Below are 22,195 nucleotides of genomic sequence, written 5' to 3' on the forward strand. Positions count from 1 at the left end.
ATCTGAATTAAATGCCTTTTAATCCTTTTGACTATAATATGCCTTAGGACTCTATATGAATTGGTATAGTCTGGTTTCTACCAGTGTGGATTGACTTCTATATGTCACTTCTTCGTAATTTGGTTATACTACTTTGCCTAATGGTATATTTTTATATCTTTACAAAGTTGTTGCCCATGTTATGAGATGCAAAGGTCGTTCTCTTAAAAGGAATACAACAAGTGTCCATGGACTTATCTGAATGGTAGTTATTCTTCCAAATGGGAGTAAGGATACTGTATGGCATGGAATTAGTATGATCAGTGAATTTCCCACACATTTATTTGGCTCCTCTTTGTTTTGATATGGGGGCCCTCTAACTATTACATTTTCCCCTTCTGGTATGTGTAGGATTATTGTGGCTAAATACCAGTTAATACTTTGTTTAAATTCATACTGTTTCCATCTCTCAATAGTTAAAATTTCTTTTTTTAAAGATAGTTTGCATTTCTTTTTTATTGAATTTTGGGAGTAACACTGATTAACAAAATTATACAGGTTTCAGGTGCACAATTCTACAACACATCATATGTACACTGTATTGTGTTCACCACCCCAAGTCAAGTCTCTATCCATCACCATTTATCCCCCTTATACCCTCCTCCACCAACCCCACCAACCCCCATGCAATCACCACACTGTTGTCTATGTCCATGACTTGTTGTTGTTTGTTTGTGGGGTTTTTTTTTGCTCAATCCTTCCATCTACAACCACCCAGGCACCCACCCCTGACAGCTCTCAGCCTGCTCCCTATGGGATACTACTTGGTCATAAAAAAGCAGGAAATATTACCCTTTGCGACAACATGGATGGAGCTGGAGAGCATTGTGCTAAGTGAAATAAGCTAGTCAGAGAAAGACAAGTACCATATGATTTTATTCATATATGAGATCTAATGAACAAAATGAACTAATGAGAAAAATAGTGTTCGTTAAAAGTTTTATGTCAAGGCTGCAGCAGGTTCACTATAATAAGCCTATCAGTTATTCTTTGTAAATTTCACTATACTCTCCCAGAAGATGTGGCTCAGTGGTTGAGCGCCAACCCATGAACCAAGAGGCCACTAGTTCAATTCCTGGTCAGAGCACATGTCCAGGTTTCAGGCTAAATCCCCAGTGACAGGAGGCAGCCAATCGATGATGTTTCTGTCTCATTGAGGTTTCTCTCTATTTCTCTCCCTTCCTTTCTTTCTAAAAATCAACAAAAACATATTTTACAAATTTTACTATACTTAAGAAGATACATTTTATCCACTACTACTTGTGGACCATGATCTCTAAGTCTATGCCGTAAGTATCTGACTTTCCATTGGTGACTAGTCCTTATAGAGCTTTATCTAGCCCTTCTAGTACTAGTACTTCTCTCGTTATTTGCTAAAATTTGCCATTTCCATTTGGAGAACAATGTTTCAGAGTAGTTCAATGTGGGCCAGCATTTGAGGAAATAGTCCTGCATTGCAACCTCTTGGCCTCAGCTTTTTGAAAACTTTCTCCCCTGCAGAAGTTATCTGAAAACCTTTCTGCAGTTTTAGTATCTGGTAGATGTTGCTTTTCCAGAATTTTTTCCCCTAGTCTGCTATAGAATCCAATGGTTGACACACTTTCTTAAAGGCCTAGTATGGAGGCCTTTTTAAGTAAGACGTTACATCTTCTTAAATAAAAGTGTCCCAATATTGTCCTGTTAATGTAGATATATTCACTATAAGGCCATCCTGGGGATTATGCCCCTTTCGGTTTCCATTCATTATAGAACAAAGAAATCGGGTCTCAAAATGTTATAGAGTTCATCAGGTCTTCACTGCATTGTTCAGTGAGGAGTTTATTCTCCTTGTTTTTGAGCCTCTTATCAGGAATCTTAGCAGAAGAACAAGTACAGGTAAAGAAAGATCCATATCACTAAAGTCAGAATTTTTAAAATAAGTACAATGAAGAAAAGAGACCAGCACCTGCTGTAACTAAATCAAATATTACTAGTTCTATATGGTATTAGTAAGGAAAATATACAGAACTAGGAGAAAATTCTTATTACTAATATTCAGAAAAATCAGAAAATATTAGAAACAAAAAAGAAACTGTTTGAAAAATGCTGGTGAGTTTTCATCCACTTCTTAAATCATCATTTATACCAGCGAGGACATCATCATATACGTTTTCCATGTCAAACATAGCTTGATCTACATCAAACATTAGGTCTTCTTCTTCTCTTACTGTAAGTATTGACTCCAAGTCTGAGAAGTCAGCGAGGTCTGGTAGTGAACCTTCCTCAGAAGGAGATGAATCTACTTCTATCTGTTCTGCTACCTCATTTTGTTCTGCTACCTCATTTTGTTCTGCTACCTCATTTTGCTCTACACAAGGAACTTGTTCCTGTGAAAATAATTGCAAAATCTCTTCAGCTATTCTTATTAACTGAGCAACACAATCAATAAGTCCACTAATTAGTTCAGGGATTGACAGAGACTCCATGCTGTTCTTCTCAGAAGATAAAATAATCGTAAAAGCTGCAGCAAATGGACTCTTGGCGACAATGAATCCTGTGGGGCTGACGATGGTTTTGTGGTGGGTTGGTCCAGAAATCAGGCTGTTGATATAATTATGATGATCAAGTACAGAATGAGTCCAGTGGTCCTATAACAATTTTTGATAAAGTTGGTGAACCTCCCACAAAATCACGTATGGTATTCTTGTTGGTACCGGTGGTGAATTGCTACTATAATGGCAATCTGGAAGATTGTCACAGCCAAAAGAAAACAGCAAAGCAGATCTAATAATAGAAAATAGAAATATAAAGATTAATATCTTTGAGCCTTTATCAATCCTACAGGTTCTGACTATAGGATAAAGTTGAAAGGGTAGCCCTAGCTATTGATCCTCTTCTTTTGAGGATCTTATTATAAGAATCTACTACTTATATTCTCCTTTAAACATTTCATGGTCTTTATCTCTTCTTAGAGGATTTGAGAACAAAGTGAGCATAAGTAGTTTGTCTATCTTTCTTGAAAAACTCTATTGAGGAAGATACATCCCCTCAGAGTCTTTCAGTTAATTCTGTCTTTATTAGCATCTGTGTCTCGTCGCCATTTATATCTGGTGCTGATAAATTCTTTCTATGTTTTTAAGAATCCATTCATCAAAGTTTCCAATTGCCTCTGCAGCCTAGGAAATTTATGGTAAATTAAAGTCCAACATTTTCTCTTTTTACAAATTTTGGACAATTTCTGTTATAAAATTAGTTCCTTGGTTATTTCTTATTGCTGCCAATATTCCATATCAAGCATATAGTTCCTCTAACTTTGTCTAAAAGCCATAGTCATACTATTCTCATCTGCATGTCTGGTGTGCTTTGCAAGTCTTTCTAAGGGCTTATGCTTCTGTAAAGCAATATTCTTTGTTTAAACATCTAGGAATTGGCCCAATATAATCTACCTGACATGTTTGTCTGGCTTACCACCACCACTTCCCTTAAAAATGAGTTATATATAAGAACAAATAAGTCATAGAGGTATACTTTATGTGGTAATATATAGGGAAAATAGTCAATATTATCATAATAAGTGTATGGTGACAGATGGTTAGTAGAATTATTGTGGTGTCCACATTGTAAGGAATATAAATGACAAATCAGTATGTTGTACATCTGAAACTAATATAACATTGCATGTCAAATATATTTTAATAAAAAAATATATTGTCAAAGATTCAAGTTTTTACTCATTTGACATACCTCATATTGCTTACTTGTTTGCTTGTTTGATTCATAGTTGCTTTTACTTTATACTTTCTCTTCTGCTTACCTAGGACATTCATTCCATATGCCCAGAGGTTTCATATGCCAATCCTGCAACTTTAGAATGAACTGAAAAGAGAACTGACTTGGGACTTAGAGTCCCCAATATTGCAGAGTCTACATTAGTTTTGGGCTATCTATCCAATTACTTCCTTTTAAGTAAAATGTTCTGTCTTTCCAGTCTGATGATCTACTGCATATCCTACATAAACTGCTAAATTCCCTTCATTGGTTTATTTTCATATCTCCCTTTACAGGATTGCTGCCCCTGCTATAGTTCAGTCTATAATTTTTAAATTATAGCATATATCTTCAGTTCATGGCTGATCGGTGTAGCTATATACTTTGACTAATTGTTTTCTTGGACATGTATACATATTAAATTTCTAGCTACCAGTCCTGAATATTAGGATGCTTTTTTCCTCTCCAATCTCAGTCAAGCTTCTTCTAATGGAGAGTATCAGGAAGCAGTCATCCATCGCACTCCTTTAGGATAATTCCAAATCTGTTATTGCCCTATTTCCATCAGTTCTGACCAGAATGATGCCCAGCTAATTGTACTCCTTAGACCTTTACTGGAGTACAGTAAGTCATCAGCCAGATGGTCTATGATTTTCACATGGAACTTGCTTGTCTCCACAGGGCCTAGTTTGACCCACTAGGTTATAAACTATCTGTACTTAGCATAAGCATAAGTCCTGTCAGAACCACACTATTTTTTGGTCCAAAATCCTGACAGTAGAAATGGGATTTGCCCTATAATACTGGTCCAATCCATGAGGACCAGAAGGCATTATTTTGGTTATAGGCAACTTTGCATCTGAAGCATGGGAGAACGGGTAGTAGAGGCATAGCAGTTTGTTTTATTAATTCAAAGGGAAATAAATCATACAAGGAATTTGGCATTAGTGTAGAACTGAATCAGCTCATCAGAAGGAAAACACAGAAGAAAAGTATGTGCTAAACTTTACTAGAGGGCACCATCACATTTTCAAAGGAAACAATAACCTACTATGGTGCCCATAGCCCAAGGTCATGCAAGGGTGATAGGAACACACACAAAGACTAAATTCTGCTTTCCCTTTCATCCAGTTTTTTTTTTTTTCTCAGCTACTCTACCTCCCTCTAGAACTCTTTCACTCTTCTTGGTTGATATACCTCCATTTCTTCACCTATGTTTTTCATTCTATTTCACTTTCTGTCTCCATCTTCCACTATCCCTTCCCATCATCTTTTCTTTCATCTCTCTCTAAACTGGGAAAAATTTAGAAATAAATTATATCCCACTTATCAAATTGATATTTTATTTATAGACTCTCACATTGCACAATTTAAAGATAAAAAGTAGAGGTAGAACATTTCATATTTTATTATCTTATAAAGACAAATTTAGTTACTTATTACTTATGCAACCCTTGATTTACTTCATCTATCACTTGGTTACCTTTGATGGAAAAAATTTCCTGACCTAGCCTTAACCCAGATGACCATTGTGTTAGCTAATCCACAATTCCTATCTTCAAAATATCTTAGACCCTAGGAGCAGGGGGTGGGGTGGAGGTTAGTGAAGATGTTGAGAAACTACTAAGAACTGCAGTACTAAGAAAGAGTAATAGTATAGCATCAGCTTATTCCAGTTATGATAATTTCCAAAGCAACCAATCCTTGACACCTTAGTTTGCCTAAAGGAGCATTTTGTATAGTTTGTGCTTACTCCCCAAATCACTCTAAGGACCTTTTTATAAGCAGTTCCCTCTGCCTGAGATCCCTTTCACTCAGGAAAAAAATGGCTTCTTCTTATTCTGGTCTCAATTTAAATATCATCTCTCCAGATTTTTGACCCTCCAACCTGAAAAAGGCCCCTAATCATCCCTTTATCATTAGTAATACCGTGCATTTTTATATTATGGTACCTATAATTACCTCTATTTACTTGTTTATTTGTTTTTCTATCTCCTATCCTACCACCATATACCTATAGACTAAAATGCAAGTGCCATGAGATTAGGAAACTTGTGTTGTTTTGCTTTTTGTTGTATCCTCAAAAGTACAGAAGAGGGGCTGTAACATAGTAGGTAATCAGTAAGTGTTGCTAACTAAAGGAAGGAAGGAAATGAGGGAGGAACAACTTTCAGCTCTTTTATTCAGCAAATAGTATCAAGTTTGAACCATGCATGAGGATAGCAGGAGGTATAAAAATAAACCAATTCATCAAAACACACAGTAAAATGAGCAGGTAATCCCCAAATTGAGAGAAAATATTCACAAAACAGATATCTGACAAAGAAGTTGTGCCCAGAATATATAAAGAGCTTGTACAACTCAAAAGTAAAAACAAACAGCCCAATTTTGTAGATGGCCAAATGATTTCACAAAGGGGAAAAAAATAAAACAGGTATCACTTGTTTTACTGTGTTTCACTTTATTGTGCTTCACAGATAGTGTGGGGTTTTTTTTTCAAATTGAAAGTCTGTGGGAACCCTGGATTGAGCACAGAATTTGCTCACTTTGTATCTCTGTGTCATATTTCAAACTTTTTCATTATTATTATTATATTTATTATGGTGATCTGTGTTTAGTGATATTTGAGAAATCAGGAAAGGAAGAATAACTCAATGAGGCAAACATCACTGTTGTCTTATTTTAAGAAGTTGCCACAGCCACCCCAACCTTTAGCAATCACCATCCTGATCAGTCAGCAGCCATCAACATCAACGTATGACACTCCACTGGCAAAAAAATTTATGAATCACTTAAGGCTCAGATGATGGTTAGCATTTTTAGCAATAAAGCATTTTTAATAAAGGTATGTATATTGTTTTTTAGACATAATGCTATCACACACTTAATAGGCCACAGTATAGTGTAACATAACTTTTGTATGCACTGAAAAAAATTATGTGGCTCACTTTATTGCAATAGTTGCTTTATTGTGTGGTCTGCAACTTAACCTGAAATATCTCCAAGATATGCATGCGGCTAAAAAGCCAGTGGAAACATATTCAGCATCACTAATCATCATGGAAATGCAAATTAAAATCACAGTAAGATACCACAGCACAGTCACTAAATTGGCTAAAATTAAAGATTAATAACATCAAATGTTGGCAAAGATGTAGAGCAACCAGAATTCTCGCATATTGCTGGTTTTCAACCTCTTTGAAATCATCTGGAAGTTGTTTTACTTAATTAAGCAAGCACCTTAATTAAGCATGCAGTCCAAGCAATTCCACTCCAAGGTATTTACCCAAAAAATGAAAGTTTACAAAAAGACTTTTATGAGACTGGTCATGGCAGCCTTATGCATAATACCCCTCCCCCCAAAAAATGAAAAGAGTGCAGGTGTCAGTCAAAAGGAGAATGAATATACAAACGTGCATTCATACAATATGATACTAATCTGCAATACAAAGGAAGCCACTACTGATAGGGACAACATGGATGAATATCAAAAAGATTATACTTAAAGAAATAAATCAGACACAAAAGAGGAATACATATTGTATGATTCCATTCATATGCAATTCTATAAAATACAAAATGATCTATGGTAGAAAAATCAGAATAGTGCTTACATCTAGGGAAGTGGAAATTGATTGGGAAGAGGCATAAGAGAACTTTTTGGGTTGATGGTAATGATCATGCTTTAGATAGAGTTTTGGATTACACAGGAGTATGTATTTGTCAAAACTCATAGAATGGTACTTTTAAGATTTGTGCATATCATTGTATGTAAATTTTATTCCCTCCTAAAGTGACCAAGCATAATCCCCAGCCTCATGAACTATATATCAGATGAAATGACATGCCCATAAATAATTATCTAATAAATGCTCATGTTTTTGGAAGACCTACTATATTTTAAGCACTGTGAAACCCACTTTTCTTATATTAATACATTTAATTCTTACAATAATGCTACAAAGTTACAGATGGAAAAAATGGAGGATGAGAGAAATTAACTTGCCCATAGCCAAATGGTGAGGTTGCAGAACTGGAAATCAGCCTAGGTCTGACTCCTAAAGTCCTTTGCCAGAGGCATAAATTCAGGTGCCTACTGGAGCAAAATTTGCCTTATTTGCACCGAAGACAACATCTCGTTCTAAACCAGAATAGAACTGAGAATGTTAATATAATTTGCCAACCTTGGAAACTGGCTGAATTCCAAATTCTTAGGACAGTGAGTCCCAAGGCAAAGAGATAGAGAAAGCCTGATAAATCCCTCCGGGATCCACATCATTTGTTACAGGAATGTTGCCGTCCATTTTATCTGCCCCTCCACTGACCTACTGAATTGGGCCAAACACATAAACTACTCACCTGTGATAGGGATGAGATGGATGAGAGGGTCAAGGCGCTGCCTACTAAACGTTTCCCGGACTTGCACTTTCAAATGGAATATGGATGTTCCTGTCACAACTAGAAAACAACAAAAAAGAATAAACTGCAAATTTGATAGGCTTAAAGAGATCCACGATCTTTGGAAACAAGGACAAGCTCCACTAAAATTTCAGAGAACTACGAGCCATTCCTACATGAGCTGATAGTCATGAGACGGTTGCTAATTCTGGGTACAAGTTGAAGATGAGGTTTGGTCCCAAGGCTGAATGACTCTACTAAGTAAAAAGAGAAATTTGCATAAAATTTGAGACTAGCATAATGATTGGAAATTTGAGAAGCCTGAAATACAGAGCTAGTTTTCCTTACCTGCAGTTAGTTGAGTTTTAGGCTGGCGCCTAATAGTGAAAGTCTCAGGGAAAGGTACCGCAGTCTCGCGGTACTTCAGAGATAAATTTTTGGTAGTGGGAGGGTAAATGCCATAAATACACTGCCACTCTCTGTCTCAAAATCTTACCTCAACTTTAAGGGTGGGCGCACCTGAGGTGGCTATTAAGTTAATAAGTTAATAAGTTAATAAGCTCAAAACCATCCCCCAAGGCTAGCTGTACAAGTATAGTAATTATGACAGCATGGCACTGGCACAAGGACAAGCAAATAAATCAATGGAACCATGACACTTCACACCAGATATCAAAGTAATGCTATGACTACTACTACTAATAATAATAATAAGTTGAAATGGATAATACCTGTGAATATGAAAGGTAAAACATTAAATCTTCTAGACAAAACCATAGGCAAATATCATCATTACATTCGATAGGCAAAGATTTCTTATTCGATACAAAAGGCATTAGCTATGAAGAAGGTTAATAAATTGGATTTCATTAAAATTAAGATCTTTCATTTACCAAAAGGCGCCTTAGGAGCCAGAAAAGCCTCACAGATTGGGAGAAAATATCCACAATACATATATCTAACTTGTATCCTGCATATAGATATGTTTTTAAACTCCTTCAAATCAATAAGAAAAAAGACAGACTATGCAATTTTGAAAAGTAGAAAAAAAATTTGAAGGGCACTTCACAGAAGAGAACATCTAAATGTCCAACCAGCATATGAGTAAATAAATTTTCATTATTATTACTTATGAATAAAGTGCAAATTAAAACTACAGTGAGACATACAAACCCAACCAGAATAGCTAAAATTGAAAAAACTGACAATATCAAGTACCAAGAAGGACATGGAGCAACTGGAACTCTCATACATAGTTGGTGAACGTGTTAACTGGTATAACTACTTTGGAAAAGTGTTTCACAGTATGCACTGAAACTAAACATAGTTTTATTACATGACTCTGCAATTCTACTCCTAAATATCTAACCAAAATAAAAGAGTAAAAATGTCTACAAAAATACATGTACAAGAATGTTGAAAGAAACCAGATGCATTAAAGTGTGTATCACATGAATTTCATTTATATAAGTGAGATTTAAGAACAGGCAAATGAAAAGATAGAAAAGAAGTGAATGCAGTGGTTACTTCTAGGTGGGGGTTGCTGGAAATGTTCTATGTCTTGATATGATTACATTTGTTTAAAAAAAGCATTCAACTATACTCTTATAATTTGTATACTTCACCATATGAATGGTATATATAAAATAATTTTATTTTTTATTTGGGGTCTCCTTCCTATAAAGCCAGTAAGAACCATCAGAAAGTGATGAGAGTCTTTCTAGGGTGAGTAACCCAGTCATTACAGGAAAATGGAATGAAGTCTGAAGGTACAGACTTGTACCTTTGGCCCCTGTGGCTCTACTTCCTGCTAGGGTAGTGCTAAGTAAAGAAAGAGGTCCTTATAGCTAGATAGAGTTGTAAATTGAGGCAAGACGAAGTAACCCACATCTTACATGTAGCTCAGAAAGATAGCTGGGGCAGAGGCCATGTTCTCCATCTGATAACTAGAATATCTAACCCCATAGATTATTAATCTCACTGTTATGACATTTTTGTCAACACAACTAATCAAAAGCTACCATTTTGCTCTTTGCTGAAAGTCTTACCCTGCTATTTTGTGATGCTCATAACTGGCTAACTGGTAATAGTGTCTAACAGTAGGATGGAAAAAGAGCAAAGGAATCCAAATCCTCTTGGCTTATGTTTACAGTCAGTAAGCTTCTCTGCATTGGACAAGGTAAATTAGTTCAGATCCAAAGGGAACAGAGGCAGTTAAGTGGGAGAAATTAAAATGTGCCTTTAGTGAGTATAGGTGCCAGTTTCTTATTTACAAACAAGATTTTTTTTTCATAATGCACCCTTTTCTAGTGCTGCAGTATCATTTGGATACATGCATTTAATATAGATTTTTTTAAAAAACACCCCCAGAAATTACTTCTCAATCCTCTCCTCGTCTCAGAGGAAAACATTAAGAGGTCCTTGTCCCCAAAGGGCTGTCTTGTGGCTCTTGTTCACACATAAGCCTTTCAGGAGACCTGAGACCAATCAAGTACGGAATCCCTGAGGCTTAGTGGATCTTCCTAGCCTAACTTCCTCTTGCCATCAAAGTGCTTGCTCACTCTGTTTCTGAGCTCTGGCAGGCAAAAGCTGATTACACTTTGGACTGCTCATTGTCTACTCCTCCAAAAACACTGTCAACTACATGGAGAAAGCCTTCCCCTTGGTATTCTGGCAATGAATCTTTCAAAGCATTAACTGACTATGCCTTGGAAACATGTACTTGGAAAGTAATTAGCAAAATCATTGAGGCAAGATAATGAAGGCCATTACCCTGTGTCTAGTATGCTTTCACCTGAAAGATCAGAGGTCCTATATTTCTTCCTTCTACCTGCAAATGCCTCTTATCCACCAAAGGATAAGCTTCTGTTTTTAATGATCTCAAAATAAGATTCTATAACCTCCCTTGGTAGCTCATTTCAGTGTTTTACAGTTTCCTTCTTCTGTTAATTATATTCTCAAGTACTTTCACATACATTAACGTATTTGATTCTTATAATAATCCTGTGCACCAAGGATTATCCCTATTTTACAATTAGAAAATGAAGACCCAAAGAGGATAAGTGGCTTACCTCGATTACACAGCTGGTTAGTAACAGAGCAAGAGTGAGAATCTGATTCTTTCATCTCTCAGGCCCTCTGTGCTGTCACTTACAATGTGATCTGCCTAGTGATGTTCTGGGAAGCTTCAAATCACCAGCAAAATAAGGAGCAGTGTTAAGATGTCAACAAGAACACAAGATATCCATGGTAGGTGGCTTGCCAATAATATCATAGGCCACAAGTCCCCTCAAGGATAACCATTTCATTGTTCTCATCCCTACATATTATTGTTCCCAGAGTGTACCTGCAGTTAGAAAGCTCTAGCAAAAAGGAAAGATATCAAAAACCTAAATGATCATTAAAATCACAATTAAGCCCTAACCGGTTTGGCTCAGTGGATAGAGTGTCAGCCTGCAGACTCAAGGGTCTCAGGTTCAATTCCGGTCAAGGGCATGTACCTTGGTTGTGGGCACATTCCCAGTAGGGAGCGTGCAGGAGGCAGCTGATCAATGTTTCTCTCTCATCGATGTTTCTGACTCTCTATCCCTCTCCCTTCCTCTCTGTAAAAAATCAATATAACATATTTAAAAAATAAAAATAAAATAAAATCACCATTAAGACGATATGCTTATCTATGAGTATAAAATAAAAGACAAGAGTCCATGGTATCCTGTTTATTCATTTCTCCCTTCTGACCTTTGAGATAGATACAATCAGAATAAATTGGAGGAAGTGGGGCAGAAAAAATATTTCTTAATCTTCTAAAAAGAAAAATGTTTTGCCCTTGAGCATGAATTTGTTTCCTTTCTCTCTGAAAATTTCATTCCTCTATCTCTCAGGGCTCATAAAGGGGCCAAAAGTTAGCATTTGAAACATAGATAAAGAGCAAATTCCATTGTGTATCTGCTTGTTGCTCAGAAAAGCACACCAAGGCCCTACAGCCCTTTGGCAAGAGCCCTCCCAATGCCAGACCAGCATGCTGCTCAAGTGAAAAGCTGGATGGAGTTGACCTTATAGGATTCCTTACAGGGTTTCCTTTTTTTAAATATTATCTAGAGGCAGGGGAGTCTCACAGCAGGTTTGCTCAACAAGAACAAAATATCTCTCATCTCTTGTGACATTACCAGGTTAAGTAATTCTGTTCTAAAATATACTTTTAATTAAATACAATGGTCACTCCGCCTAACTATCCTTGTCAAAGTCACCAGTGACTTCCACACTCCTAAATCCAATAGTCAATTTCCAGTCCTCATCTTATTTGTGCTATAAGCAGCATTTGACATGATTCATCACTCCCCAAGTCTTCTTCTTATTCATCTACAGTCATTTCCTTGATGATCTCATAGAGGCTGTAAATAACAACTATATGTAGATGACTCTTAAATTGATTTAGCTGGTTAAGACCTTTCTCCAGAATCTCATAATTGAGTATCCAATTGCCTTTACATTGATTTTTAACATCGATAACCTATATCCAAAACTGGATCTGTAGTCTTCCCTCCAAAACTTACTCCACCTATAGCTTTCTCCATCTCAGGAAATGGCAAGTCTATCCTTCTAACTACTCAGGCTAAAAAAAAAAATCTTGAGTTTACCTTTGACTCTTCTTCTTCCCACAATCTATTGTGAATCCACAAGAATACTCTCTTTCCTCTTCTTTCAAAATATACCCAAAACACAATGACATGTTGTCATTGTTTGCCACCATCATATACCTCTCAACTTAATTATTTCAACAGCCTCCTAACAGGATTCCCCTTGCCTTACTCCAGTCTCTTCTCAACACAACAGTCAAACTGATCCCTTTAAAATGTAAGTCAGATCATTTCACTCTTCTTCTAATGGCTCCTTTCCCCAAACTCACCAAGCATACTTCCTCTTTAGGTGCTTTGCACTGGCTATTCCTTCTGCCTGGAATGGTTTTTACTCAGATATCTTAATGGCTAAATCATCACCTGCTTCAAACCCTTTGTTTATATTTCACATTCTCAATGAGAAATACACTTACCATCCTTTTAAAAATTGAACAACCCCTCCTAAACTGGCACTTCTGAGTCTCTCCTATTTAAATTTTCTTAGAACTTACCACCTTCTATACATATTATATATTTTACCTATTTAATATGATTATTATCTTTATTTTTATTTTTTAATTTTTAATTACAGTTTATATTTAATATTTTTCTATTAGTTTCAGGTGTACAGCATAGTGGTTAGACATCTGTATACTTTGCAAGTGTTCCTTCTGATATTTAAAGTACCCACTTGGCACCATACATAGTTATTACAATACTAGAGGCCCTGTGCACAAAATTTGTGCACAGGGGAGGGAGGTGTCCCTCAGCCCAGCCTGAACCCTCTCCAATCTGGGACCCCTTGAGGGATGTCCAACTGCCCATTTAGACCAGATCCTAAATGAGCAGTCGGACATCCCTCTCACAATCCAGGAATGCTGGCTCCCAACCACTCGCCTGCTTGCCTGCCTGATTGCCCCTAACTGCTTCTGCCTGCCAGCCTGATCACCCCCTAGCCACTCCCCTGCCAGCCTGATCAATGACTAACTGCTCCCCTGCCGGCCCGATTGCCATTAACTGCCCTCCCCTGCCAGCCCGGTCGCCCCAACTTCCCTCCCCTGCAGGCCCAGTCCCTCTAAACTGCTCTACCCTGCAGGCCTGAGTCCCCCACAACTGCCCTCCCCTGCAGCCCTGGGTCCCCCCACAACTGCCCTCCCCTGCAGGCCTGGGTCCCCCCATAACTGCCCTCCCTTTCAGGTCTGGTCTCTCCCAAATTCCCTCCCCTGCCGGCCATCTTGTGGCAGCCATCTTGTGTCCACATGGGGGCGGCCATTTTGTGTGTTGGAGTGATGGTCAGTCAATTTGCATATTACCTCTTTATTATATAGTATTTTTTATTATATTCCCTATGTTGTACTTTACATCCCCTTGACTATTCTGTAACTACCAATTTTTCCTTCTTAATCCCTTCACCTTTTTCACTCATCCCCCCAACCCACATCCCCTCTGGCAACCATCAGTCTGTTCTCTGTATCTATGAGTCTGTTTCTGTTTTGTTTGTTCACTTATTTTGCTCTTTAGATTCCACATACAAGTGAAATCATATGGTATTTGTCTTACTCTATTTGACTTATTTCACTAAGCATAATAGTCTCTAGATTTACCCATGCTGTCATAACTGGTAAGATTTCATTATTGTTATGGCCGAGTAATATTCCATTGCATGTATGTACTACAACTTTTTTATCTATTCATTTATTGATGGGCACTTAGGCTGCTTCCATATCTTGGCTATTGTAAATAATGCTGCAATGAACATGAGGCTGTGTATATTCTTTTGAACTAGTGGTTTCTGTTTCTTTTGATATATACTCAGAAGTGTAATTATTATGATTATTCTTTATTTTATGACTCCCCTCTCTAGAAGGTAAGCTCCATGAATGTAGTGATCTCTATTTTGTTTAAGTACAAAAATACTGTCTGGTATGTAGTGGGTACTCTATAAATGTTTGTTGATTTAATAATAGGACTGATAATTTCTTCTACTTTTTATAGTGCTTTATAGTTTTTTCTAAGTGTTTTCACATTACATTTTTTCCAAATTACCATATAACATGGGTATGTTAAAAATAACATAATTTATTATCTCTAACATTTTTTAAAAAGTTACATCAGCCCAGCTGGTGTGGCTGGATGATTGAGCACCAACCTACAAATCAGGTTTGGTTCCCAGTCAGGGCACATGCCTGGGTTGTAGGCTCAAACCCCAGTGTGGGGCATGCAGGAGGCAGCCGATCAATGACTCTCTCTCATCATTGATGTGTCTGTCTCTCTCTCCTTCTCCATTCCTCTCTGAAATTAATAAAAAATATATTTTTTAAAAGAAAGTTGACATCCAGAGAGGCAAAACAATCTACCCAAAGTCAGGAAGCTGGAATGTGTAGAACAGGAACTCAATTCTGTGCTCTCATCCCAGAACCTCCAATTTGACTACAAAACCCTAGTCCTTAAGGAAAGGCCTTCCAGATTTTTTTTTTAGAACAGAAGCATGTCCTGCTTATGCCGTTAACCCAGTGCTTTGAAGTTGAATTGTGTGAATTTTCCAGATCATGGAAATATATACACAAAAAGTCATCTAAAGACCCGAGTTTGTGTGAGGGAATCACTATGTGAATGTCAGAGAAAATGATGCCATTCCCAAATGGTGCTCTCTCTAAGAAAGAAAGCAACATTTGAATATACCAGCTGCTCAGTAGAATAAATCATTTGTTTCTTTCTAGCCAGCTCTGCCTTCCTTTTGTATTACACATTAAACTGCACAATTGTCCAAAGCAACTTAACAAAGCAAAGGGGGAAATTGTAGTCCAAGAAGGCATCTGCTACCTAAAGTGCATTTTAGTGGCCTCTTCCACTGTGCCACCACCTAAGTCACTGATGGACTATGTTGAAAGCTCTCCCCCAACTGCCACTGCCATACATGAAGAGCAAAGACTGTCCCTTTAAATGTACCACTGAAGATGAAGCTGGTGCTTACTTGGCAGGGGGGAGGGGGGAACAGGATACTTCATGCTTGGCATACTGCTACATTGGCATCCAATCCAGAAGCTGCTACATTCTGCAGGGGTGGCAACTATTTTGTCCTCAGTATAACATAGTAGAAGATACAGCTATATTTACATACATGCTTTTTAACAGAGACACTTGTCACCCCTGGTAAGCTCACAGGATGCGACAGAAATGGCACAGCCAGGAAAAGGCAAGCCAAGTCCTCAGTTCCTTCTGGCAGCTGAATTCACAGTATTAGCGAGGATGGTGTCTGATCTCTTTCCCTCATCCTCAGAATGTCATTACAACAAGGATGTATGTATCCAGTAACCCTCCCAAGAATCACTAAGTAGACCAGTCTTGTCTTCAGTGCCTTTGTCCTTTGACCACAGCAAATCAAGTGGTTGAGGCTTGACTCTACTACAAAATCAGCTCTGTGACCAGGCTCAATAAATATCCCCTAATGCAATGGTTCTCAACATTGGCTGTACATTAGAAGCCTCCAGAATGAGGCCCAGAAATCAGGATTTTAAAAAGATTCCCAGGCGATTCTAATGTGCAGCCAAGGTTGAAAACCACTGCCCTAATGAAAGAGCAAGCTTAGATTCAATAATTAACCCTCAGACTGAAAACAGAAGTGAAACACAGGTGCAATCTACAAAATGCTTGATGGATTCAGTTAATACATGGACACAAATATTATTGAAACATGAAGACATCAACAACCTCAGTCACACAGACAGGTACTTAAGGTTTTGATACTAGGGAAGGATAGAAGAAAGAAATTATTTTTAGGGGAAGAATATGGGGTTTGGAGGCAGAGAAGCCTGTGTAGAAGTCTAAAGGTTTTCTTACTTTGGGAAGGTCACTTAAGCTCACTGTGATTTACTTTCATGATCTCAAAATAGGATGATGATAGTACATTAAGCAATTACTACTTTTATGATTTATGTAAGTTTTAATTATGGGCAGATGCCCCTTTAGTTTAGATTTTTAAAAAAGAGCACGACTTTTGAATTTAAACATAGATTTAAACTCTACCTCTGGCATTAACTGTATGGCATCTCTCTCCAAAGCTGAGTTTATTCACCTGTATTTTAAGGAGGACGATGATCTTATTCCAAATGGTTGCTATAATAATAAAAAATAATAATGTTGAAAATGCGTTTTTTAAACTATGAATTCCAAGGCAAATAAATGTTTTCTTTAAAAGGCCTCAACTAAAGTAACCAAAGACTCTGGTTTGCCAGGGACCAGGGGATTTTCCAAGTCCTAGAATTTTCAGTGCTAAATATGTAGTCTTGGGCAAATGGGAATAAGTTGGTTACCCTAGTCTTCAGTAATCCATAACAAGTCTTGACTAGTCCTTAACAAAGTCAAGGGCCTGAATAGGCCTTAACTGAGATAGCCTTAACTACGCAATGACTAGATATTAACTAGGTTTAGTCCTTGGGTAGGCCGGGACTAGAGTCTGACCAAACATTTACTAGGTTTAGGCTCTTGCAAGGCCTTAGACCCAGGCAGTGCTTTAATTAAACTCAGATTAGGTCGTCTCTATACTTACACCTTAGATAAGCCTTAACTATTCTTTGGCTAGATTTTAAATAGGCTTAGTCCATGGCTAGACCTTAACTGGGATTCAAATAGATCTTAACTAGAATTGAGCACTGACTAGATTTTAACTGGCTGATTAAGCCTTACCTCAGATTTATCCCTAACTAGGTCTTAATTGGGCTGGCAAGGCCCTACCTTGGCTAAATCTTAACTAGGCTTAGGGACTGGCTACCCCTTAACTTGGATGACTAGGCCTTAATTAGACTTAATTAGACTAGGCTTTGACTTCACCTTAACTCATTTGGGACTAGGACTTAACTAGGTTTAGTTAATGGCTAGGCTTTAATTAGATTCTGAGGAGGACTTCCCTAGATATAAGCCCTGGCAAGGCCTTAACTGAGCTAAGTATTCACTAGGTTTAGACCTAGCAATCCCTAAACTAGACTCTGAATATGCCTTTTTAAGATTTAGGTCCCAGCTAGGCCTTAACTACACTCTGACTAGAACTTAATTAGGTATTGGCACTGGCTAGAGCTTAAACAGATTCTAGCTAGAGCTTAACTATGTTTGACCCTAGATAACCTTTATATTCCCAGAAACCAAAAACAGTGATTCAGAACAATATATGTACCCCTATGTTGATTGCAGTGCTATTTACAACAACCAAGATTGAAAAGCAGCCCAAGTGTCCATGAGTAAATCAGTAGATAAAAAAGTACTGGTTCATTTACACAATTGAATACTATTTGCTGTAAAAAAAAGAGAGAAATCTTACCTTTTGCAACAGCATGGATTGACCTGGAGATTATGATGCTAAGTGAAATAAGCAAGTCATAGAAAGTAAAATACCATATGATTCCACTTATATGTGGAATCTAAGAAACAAAATAAACAAAGAAAATAGAAACATTTATCTTTCCATCACCATTTATTTACCCCTTTACTCTCTTCTACTTCCTCCTAACCCCCTCCACTCTGGTGATCACCAACTAAGTGAAATAAGTTGGTCAAAGAAAGACAAATACCACAGGATTTCACTTCTATTTAGAATCTAAAGAACAATATAAATGAACAAACAAAACAGAAAGAGATTCACAGACAGAGAGAACAGACTGATGGTTGTCAGAGAGGAGGGGGTTTGAGGGACTGGGTTTAAAAGGTGAAGGGATTGAGAAATACAGATTAGTAGTTACAAAACAGTCGGGGGGATGTAAAGTACAGCATAGTAAATATAGTCAATAATATTTTAATAACTACGTATGGTGCCATTCGGGTCCTGGAAATATCAAGGGGACCACTTTTAAAGTATATGATTGTCTAACCACTATGCTGTACACTCGAAACTAAAATAAAATAATATTGAATGTAAACTGTAATTGAAACATAAAAAAAGAAAAGATTGAGAAAAGAAGAGAAGAAAATACACAGAGGACAGGGTGATATGAAGACTCAGGAAAAGAGTGGAGCAATGCAACAAGAAACCAAAGCATGCCGAGGATTACCTGTAGCCCCCAGAAGCTGGAGAAAAGCATCGAACGGATTCTTCCTCGGAGCCTCCAGAAGGAACCAAACCTGCCACCACCTTGACTTCGGACTTAAGACCTTCAGAACTGGGAGGAAATAAATTTATGTTGTTTTAGGTCAAACAAAAGAAAAGCTGATCTGTTCAACTCCTTCTAGAACACCTATATTTTGTAACAAGTTTGTAACAGATATAAAAGAAAGTACAGGCGATGTATCTACAGCTTTTGAACATAATGCGCAATCAGCGGTTAAGAAAAGAGATAGCTGGCACACTACAATTGCAAAAAAGGGAGTAAAAGCATCACAAGGCCAAACTCTGAGCACTTGGTGAACTCTCCACATTTTTTTTTTATCAGGCCTTATGTGAGGAAGCAGCCAGCTTGATGAATACTGGCTTGGGCTGTTAAAGGATAGTGAAGTCCTTAGTTGATGATTCAAGAATGGGATGATGAATGCAGAACAGAGCATGAACCATGAATTCCTGTCTAATGGTTTCATCAATATCCTAGCAGTGAGAGATTGGCCCCCAAAACCTTGCTATATTAGTATAAAAATATATACTCCCATACCAGTACAGTCATGCAACTTTTAATGACAGCAATACATTCTAAGAAATGCATTATTAGGCAATTTCAAGATTGTGAAACATCATAGAATATACTTTCACAAACATAGATGGTATATATAGCCTACTACTCACCCAGGATATATGGCATAGCTTACTGCTCCCATGCTACAATCCTGTACAGCATGCTACTGTACAAAGCACCATGAGATTAAATGAAGCACAAGAGAAAATTATGCAATTAGGAGACACCATAAACACAAAATATATGATGAGGTTGCTGCCAGCATAACACAACATACTGTTTTATAGAAAACTTATTTTATAAGTAGAAAGCCTATGCTCTAAAATAATGACTCAAAGTATAGTAAATACATAAACGAGTAACATAGTCACTTATTGTCATTATCAAGTGTTATATACTGTGCATGATTGTATTACTGTACTTTTATATGTCTGACCACGCAGGTTTGTCTACACCAGCATCACCACAAACATGTGAATTAGGATGGCTATGATATCACTAGGCGGTTGAAATTTTCCAGCTTAATTATAATCCTGTGGGACCATTGTTGTATATACAATCTATCATTGACTGTAACTTCATTATGTGGCACATGACTGTATGTTCACTTTTTAGTAAAATGTATTTGATTAATTTCTATTGGGAGTTCACTTAGGCTCAGCTAATCATTTTTGTCATCCTTATCAAGTTCTAAATTAATTATTTACAATAGCTAAGATCTGGAAACAGTCCAAGTGCCCATCAGTAGATGAATGGATAAAAAGCTGTGGTATATTTACACAATAAAATACTGTGAAGCTGTTAAAAAGAAGGATCTCTGCCCAGGTGGCGTGTCTCAGTTGTTGAGCATTGACCTATGAACCAGGAGGTCATAGTTTGATTCCTGGTCATGTCACATACCCAGATTGCCAGCTTTATCCCCAGTGTGGGGTGTGCAGGAGGCAGTCGATCAATGATTCTCTCTCATCACTAATGTTTCTATCTCTCCCTCTCCCTTCCACTCTGAAATCAATAAAAATACATTTTTAAAAAAGAAGGATCTCTTATGCTTTGAGACAGCATAGAGGGACCTGGAGAGTATTATGCTAAGTGAAATAAGCCCGTCAGAGAAAGACAAGTATCACATGATCTCACTCATATGTGGTATCTAATGAACGAAACAAGCTGATGAACAAAATAGAACCAGAGACATTGAAGCATGCAACTGACTGATGTATTTCAGAGACGGGGGCAGGGAAGAGATTGCCCAAAGAACTTCTGTGCATATATGCATAACCCATGGACACAGTCAATAGTGTGGTGAAGGCCTGGGGAGTGGGCAGGAGTGGGGTGAAGGGGGTCAGTGGCAGAAAAAAAGGGGACACCTGTAATACTTTCAACAATAAAAATAAATTTTTAAAAACACTTAAGGATTCCTTAGCAAAAAAAAAAAAAAAAAAAAAAAACCAAAAGTTCTTAGTTAAACTTAAATAGGCCTATATAGTTTTACTAGTCCCTTCCAGTACAGGGTAATTTAGCATCACTCTTGAATGAACCAACTGAAACTTGTAGGTACTATTAAGGACAAGGTTGCTCACTGGTCCTGCTGACATAGGATAGTGTTTAAACAAGGCCTGTTCCATATGATGTAACCACTCCTTACATTAGGCTATATGCGGTAGTAGGTCAAAGAGACTAATGTGGACACCAGGGAGTTTGTGCATTCATTCAACCAACAAATATTTATTAATTACCTACCATGTGCCAGAAATGGCCCTAGGTCCTAGGGACTGGAATATGATGGCAAGCTCAAATAACCATAGCTCTTACCCTCACGGAGTTTTCATTGTACAAATAAAACCAAGGAAGTGTCTGCATAGCCATTAGTTGCAACCTAGCATAAAACAATCTATACCTTATGGATATCACAAGGCAAAGTCAAAGATGATGGGAAAAGCTCAAATTAGCTGTACAAATTAGGGTAAAAACCTGGGCAGATGTCCATGTGGTCATGAAATCATACAGCATTAACAAATGAGTATTATCCTCACTTTATAAATACGGAAAGAGAGTTGCTGAAGATCACCTGGCTATTAAGCAGTAGAGAGGGGATTCCAATCTAGAACTGACTGCCTCCAGAGCCCACATGCTTTTCAGTGCCACCACATTACAGGACTTATGTCTGGTCCTAAAAATCTCAGGAAACAAAGTAAAGAACTTTAAGAATCTTCACATTGCTTTACTAAAGATACTAACCACCGCCACAGTCCATCCTCCTTAGTTCTGCCTGTTTCTAGATGGTGGGGCAAGAATATGGTTTTGATGGGGAGAGAGGAATGTAAATTTGGTGAAAGGCCTCCAGGTTACAATAGCATAAAACCTCTGGGCTATGACCATTTTAGTGGGAAAACAAACTAAAATGTATATTTCATGAGAATCCTTTTGTAGTAAATTATTGAGAGGTGTGGGGAAAACACCAGAAGATTTGTGACTATCCAATGCAACAAAATTCTCTGAGGATTTGCAGTAATCCCTGGGGTTGTAAGGAATAATACTTGTCTACATCCTGTCAATAAAACAGCTCATTCTTATATGTATATCCCCAGCCTATATCAAGCAAAAATAAAATTTAGTTTCTTGGAAGCAAGAGACTAGCTCCATCCTTCTGATTTATTCAACTTGATACACTGATGGGAGGGAGTTTATTGCACCAGACTATATAAGGGGATTCCAGTTGAGAATTGGAAACCAAACTGCTTTAAG

At 37.5% G+C, this 22,195-nt stretch overlaps 2 protein-coding genes across 2 annotated transcripts in view; one reads left to right on the forward strand and one right to left on the reverse strand.

Moving 5' to 3' along the window:
• The window catches only part of TRPC5 (transient receptor potential cation channel subfamily C member 5), a 152,979-nt gene that overhangs the window by 45,514 nt on the left and 85,270 nt on the right, over positions 1-22,195 (forward strand). The gene's annotated exons all lie outside the window — the stretch shown is intronic.
• TRPC5OS (TRPC5 opposite strand) lies at positions 2,136-2,738 on the reverse strand. Its single transcript, XM_059679734.1, has 2 exons — positions 2,376-2,738; positions 2,136-2,339 (listed from the first exon to the last, which is right to left on the reverse strand). The coding sequence occupies exons 1-2, from the start codon at positions 2,502-2,504 to the stop codon at positions 2,136-2,138; spliced, it is 333 nt and encodes a 110-aa protein (XP_059535717.1). The 5' UTR covers positions 2,505-2,738.

Source organism: Myotis daubentonii, chromosome X, assembly GCF_963259705.1.
Source record: "Myotis daubentonii chromosome X, mMyoDau2.1, whole genome shotgun sequence".
NCBI classification, from domain to species: Eukaryota; Metazoa; Chordata; class Mammalia; order Chiroptera; family Vespertilionidae; genus Myotis; species Myotis daubentonii.

Excerpts from the sequence above, each read along its gene's own strand:
- TRPC5OS (XM_059679734.1), bottom strand. The coding sequence starts at position 2,504 with ATGGAGTCTCTGTCAATCCCTGAACTAATTAGTGGACTTATTGATTGT. Across the intron at positions 2,340-2,375 it reads CTTGTGTAGAGCAAAATGAG|GTAGCAGAACAGATAGAAGT; the intron begins GTAGCAGAACAA and ends GAACAAAATGAG.